At 41.3% G+C, this 5,588-nt stretch overlaps 1 protein-coding gene across 1 annotated transcript; it reads right to left on the reverse strand.

Annotated features, from left to right (window-relative positions):
* Positions 1-292: 292 nt before the first annotated feature.
* snai2.L (snail family zinc finger 2 L homeolog) lies at positions 293-4,803 on the reverse strand. Its single transcript, NM_001086282.1, is given in 3 exon segments — positions 293-1,265; positions 2,250-2,789; positions 4,577-4,803. Coding segments are annotated over 3 exon segments (801 nt in total). The 5' UTR covers positions 4,656-4,803; the 3' UTR covers positions 293-1,083.
* Between the last annotated feature and the right edge of the window lie 785 nt (positions 4,804-5,588).

The following is a 5,588-nucleotide window of genomic DNA, read 5'->3' on the forward strand; positions in this document are numbered from 1 at the left end:
GTGTAATAGATAAATCCCATATGATACTTTATGCCCTATGTTAGTAGATTCCCATTTTATTGTTTATGAGTGGTCACTCATAAACTAGTTGCACATTGAAATACAGAATATGTAATACCTTTTATTGGCTAACTTAAATTGTAAAACACAAGTTTCTTCTTTCACAATATAAACGTCTGCTAGCTGTAGCACAGGCAAATGCATTTCTAGCTATGTACTCTCATTATTTACGTCAACATCAAAATCACACTCTTTACCTGGTATAAAGAAACATAGAAAAATAAAATTTATCCAAAGTTTTTATTTAAAAAAAAAAAGCATCTGCAAAACAAATTGGCACATCATTTCAAGTTATCCCAGAAGCAGCTACACACTGCTTCTCCCTTTCACACATCACATTCTCACACATATATAAAAATATAAACATTTCAAAATATATTCACATATTTTACAAATTATTATAAAAAAAGGCACGTGAAGGGTAGAGAATCCCGAAAATGAGTTGCATTTTCTTTTGTGCATAGGAAAAGTTCAGGATCTACATTTTCGCATTCCCTTAAACCCTTCTTGGTTGCACTTATTCCCATGAGAACAAAATTTTATAAAAAAAAAATCCTAAAAAGTCTTAAATAAAACCAAGGAATGTCTGAAGGCAATGAGTGTAAAAGGCACAAATGGAGCCTAGCTAGTTTAGCATAGTTTAAGAGTCATATCAATTCAGGAAGAAAAAAATTCATTGAGCTGCTTCGTAAAGCACCTGAGAATGAGGCTGAAAGTTCTTTGGATCGTTGCTGGATTGTCTAGGCAAGAATTGCTCTTTACATATGTGCCTGATTTAAACGCAACAAGGAAATAGGGCGTATTTAAGGACCATTTCATTGATCCTTGCTGCCATATGGAAATGTGTTTCTATTATTTGTAATCCATACTGCAAATCGAACCTGAAATGCTGATGTTTTGGTAAATCTTGCATAGGCTTTCCTTTTCATAGGAAAAAAAAAAGAGGTAAGAAAAATATGTTTGGAATTCTTTTACACCAGAAACCCTGCAGGAGGTGTTAAGTCCTGGTAAACATACTGCAATCTAATGTGCTACACAGCAACCAGATTCCTCATGCTTGTGAAGGAGTGACATTCTAGAGAAGGTTTTGGAACAGTTCTTGCATTGATATTTCTTCACATCAGAATGGGTCTGCAGGTGGGCTCTTAAGTTGGATCTGTCTGCGAATGCTCTGTTGCAGTGTGGACACGAGAAGGGCTTTTCTCCTGGAAGGATAAAGGTAAATTGCGATTGGTTCATCAGCTGTAGTAACATTAACTAAATATATGATTTCCATAAGCAGTTTGAGAGCAAACATAAAAATATAGCTAAATATATACTAAATAATCTATACTAATTTTGTTTTGAACCTTCAGCCTCCAGCTATTGACCAGCCAAGGATGCTGGGAGTTATGGCTCAGCCAAAGAAGAGGAGCCACGTACTTGTTGCTCTGCTCTAGATGTTGGGCATCTTATTTCAGTGTCTCAGTTACATTCTAAATCAACACATTAATGGATTATTACTCTGATATTCCAGTTGTATCGCTGTTTTGATTTGTTGAAATAATGATGAAACTTGCAGTTCTGGAATCTCTAACCTGTTGCTAAGCATGTATTCTAAACAACAGGTCCCCTAGTGGATGCTGGTAGCTCTACTTGAGCAGCTGGAGGCTTACGGGCTGGATATTGGACACACGCTGCCTGAAAACATACATGTAATCATATACATATACATCAATCTATTTAGTTCAGTTCAACCTGACAGAGCTCTATTCCATGGCTATTCATTGTTTCAGTGCTAGGCTTTCATGCACTGAAACTTCTCATACATTTCTATTAAACTAAACTACCTTTCTATCTATAGATTTCGTCAGCAGAAGAATGAGAAGCAGCTATTCAACAAGCGAGTTTTAGTCAGCAGTTGAAATAGAATGAAGGAGAGGCATGGACAGCTTTTTGGGTAAGGGGAAACCTGAAAAACTCATCATGCGGTGGCTTCAGCATCCATATAACATCTACAAAATAATTACCACCTGTCCAAATATCACACCAACAGTGCCATAGGCTGGGAAATTGGTTGCATCAATGTATAATACAACGTTTAAATACTTTAGGGTGTCAGCCGGAGGGAATGGGTTATAAGCACTGTGTCACCTAGAGGGTTAGTGGAAGGCAGCATCACCCGGCCCATGCATAGGGCTCCCACTTACCAGTGTGAGTGCGGATGTGCCCTTGTAGTAGCCACGGTCTAGAAAAGGCTTTGCCGCAGATTTTACATACGCAGGGTAACGTGTGTGTCCTGATGTGCATCTTTAGCGCGCCCAAGCTCACATACTCCTTTTCACAGTACTTGCAGCTAAATGATTTCCGAGACTGGGCGTCGCAATGCAGCTGCTTGTGCTTAGCCAACCCAGAGAAAGTAGAGTAGGTCTTGCTGCATAAGCTGCACTGGAACTTCTCAGCCTCTATCGCATGCGAGTCGGAAAGTTTGGTTTGGAGTCTCTCCTCCTCGTCGCTGATGGGGCTCTCCGAGCCACTATGGTCTTTAGACGATGTGTCAGATTGTGGAGGGGGGCTGACCCGTCCTAAAGATGAAGGGTATCCTGAGAGAGGGGAGAGATCACTGGGCAGCGGTGGGTGAAGCAGTCCTGTCCACACAGTGATTGGGCTGTAGGCCACTGAGCTGTAGATGTCAGGCTGGGGTAGCACAGACACAGGATACCTCTCATATAGGAATGGGGAGATGATCACTGGGGAAAAGAAAACACACAGAGAGCAGATCAGTGCAAATGTCACCCTCAGTACCCCTATTAGTACCCAAGCATGGTGTGGCCCCTAGCAGCAGTATTAGCCCTGAGTCCCCTTTATAATAACCTAATGCCACACAACATGAATACTTCACATACCCCAATGATTGTAACACTGTGGAGGCTTTCCCAGATCTCACAGAATGAATGAACTTCTATCCCCAGCACCCACTCAAGATCAAAGCCGGAGTTAAAAAAGGGGAGACTGTCGGTGCAGGGAGGTTGGACCTCCATCTGGTATCATAAAGCCAGGATACCTAACCTGCAGTGTCTCCAGCTGTCCCCTGCTGTATTATATACAAATAATATCTAACAACTCGAACACAGGGGCCACAGTGTACATGCCCTCTCTGTTCTAGTCAAATCTGTATGTAACTTATACATTTCAACAACAGCTGGAAAATGAATGTGGGAAACATTCCCATTCATTCACTGCCGGCATCACACCCCAACCAACAGAATGGTAAGAGTTGTAATTCAGCAAGAACTGGGGAGGCACAGGATAGGGATCTGCCTTAGTGTTCCATACACACACAGTATTAGTCTTCTATACACACACATTATAAGTGTTCTATACACCCACAGTATAAGTGTTCCATACACACACAGTATAAGTGTTCCATACACACACAGTATAAGTGTTCTATACACCCACAGTATAAGTGTTCCATACACACACAGTATAAGTGTTCCATACACACACAGTATAAGTGTTCTATACACACACAGTATGAGTGTTCCATACACACACAGTATAAGTGTTCTATACAGACACAGTATAAGTGTCCCATACACACACAGTATAAGAGTTCTATACACAAACAGTATGAGTGTTCTATACACACACAGTATAAGAGTTCTATACACACACAGTATAAGTGTTCTATACACACACAGTATAAGTGTTCCATACACACACAGTATAAGTGTTCTATACAGACACAGTATAAGTGTCCCATACACACACAGTATAAGAGTTCTATACACAAACAGTATGAGTGTTCTATACACACACAGTATAAGAGTTCTATACACACACAGTATAAGTGTTCTATACACACACAGTATAAGTGTTCCATACACACACAGTATAAGTGTTCTATACAGACACAGTATAAGTGTTCTATACACACACAGTATAAGTGTTCCATACACACACAGTATAAGTGTTCTATACAGACACAGTATAAGTGTCCCATACACACACAGTATAAGAGTTCTATACACAAACAGTATGAGTGTTCTATACACACACAGTATAAGAGTTCTATACACACACAGTATAAGTGTTCTATACACACACAGTATAAGTGTCCCATACACACACAGTATAAGAGTTCTATACACAAACAGTATGAGTGTTCTATACACACACAGTATAAGAGTTCTATACACACACAGTATAAGTGTTCTATACACACTATGAGTGTTCTATACACACACAGTATAAGTGTTCCATACACACACAGTATAAGTGTTCCATACACACACAGTATAAGTGTTCCATACACACACAGTATAAGTGTTCCATACACACACAGTATAAGAGTTCTATACACAAACAGTATGAGTGTTCTATACACACACAGTATAAGAGTTCTATACACACACAGTTTAAGTGTTCTATACACACTATGAGTGTTCTATACACAGTATGTGCCATTGTTGTGATACTGGTAGAGACAATAAGAAGAAGAAGAGAGGGGAGTTCTGCATGATGAAGGCATTACCTGTATGGTTGTCCAACTCCCCATAATTGGGCTTTTTGGCCGAGTTGAAGTGTTTCTTGACCAGAAAAGATCGTGGCATTTTCAGTGCGGGAGGGACGCACAAGTAACGGTCCCTTAAAGTAACGGTCCCCAGGAGGAGCGATTATGGTTTCGTCCTCGCCCGCCAGCTGATCCTTATAGCATCTTGTGCTCGCCCAGTCCATTCACCGCTGAGCGCAAGTGGCAGTGCTAAGACTCCTTCCAAAGTGCTGTAAATAGCTGAGCAGTCAGGTGCAGAATGGGAGGCACCGGGCTCCTCCCCCCCAATAAGTTTCTAATTCCTTCCAAGCAGCCTCACAGACTGAGCTTTCTTCCTTGGGAGGGGAGGATTTTTTTGGGGGGGAAACGTCCAATCGTGTAAGATGGTGTCTCGGGTTTCAGATCCTCCCACAGGGACAGTTTTTAGCGGAGAGGAAGACCCGAGTCCTGTCAGTGTTCATCAGTGGAAGATGTAGTCGCCTGCTGGGAATGTGGCCCGGGGCAGACAGTGGGCTGAGGGGATCTGCTTTTAGCAATGGACGAGGCGGGAAACTTGTCCCCTGCACCGACCCGGGGGTGACATTGACAACAAAGAGCCCCTGTACTGTTATCCTGTAGCCCTACAATGTATAGCAATGGGGCTGTGGTAAAACACACATTGACAACAAGATAATATATTATTATACAAGAGGTCACTTTAATTACGCTATATTATTATTATTATTATTAATGCAGTTTCTGGGCAGCTTTCATTGCTCTCTGGTTCACACAGCGTCTCGGCCTCACAGACATTAAGAAATGGTCATTCATTAGATTGGGCCAATGACCCGGGAACCATTTCAGCTTTGTGGATGAGATCCTGCAGAATCCTGGGGAATTCCCTTAGTTTTGGTGGAATCTGGTGTAAAATTATAAGAACAGCTGGACATCCTTTTTTAGGTTAGTGGGACCCATAGAAGTAACTGCTCCCACAAAAATATCTTTTTTTAGGGTC

This window comes from Xenopus laevis, chromosome 6L (assembly GCF_017654675.1).
Source record: "Xenopus laevis strain J_2021 chromosome 6L, Xenopus_laevis_v10.1, whole genome shotgun sequence".
In the NCBI taxonomy this organism is placed as follows: domain Eukaryota; kingdom Metazoa; phylum Chordata; class Amphibia; order Anura; family Pipidae; genus Xenopus; species Xenopus laevis.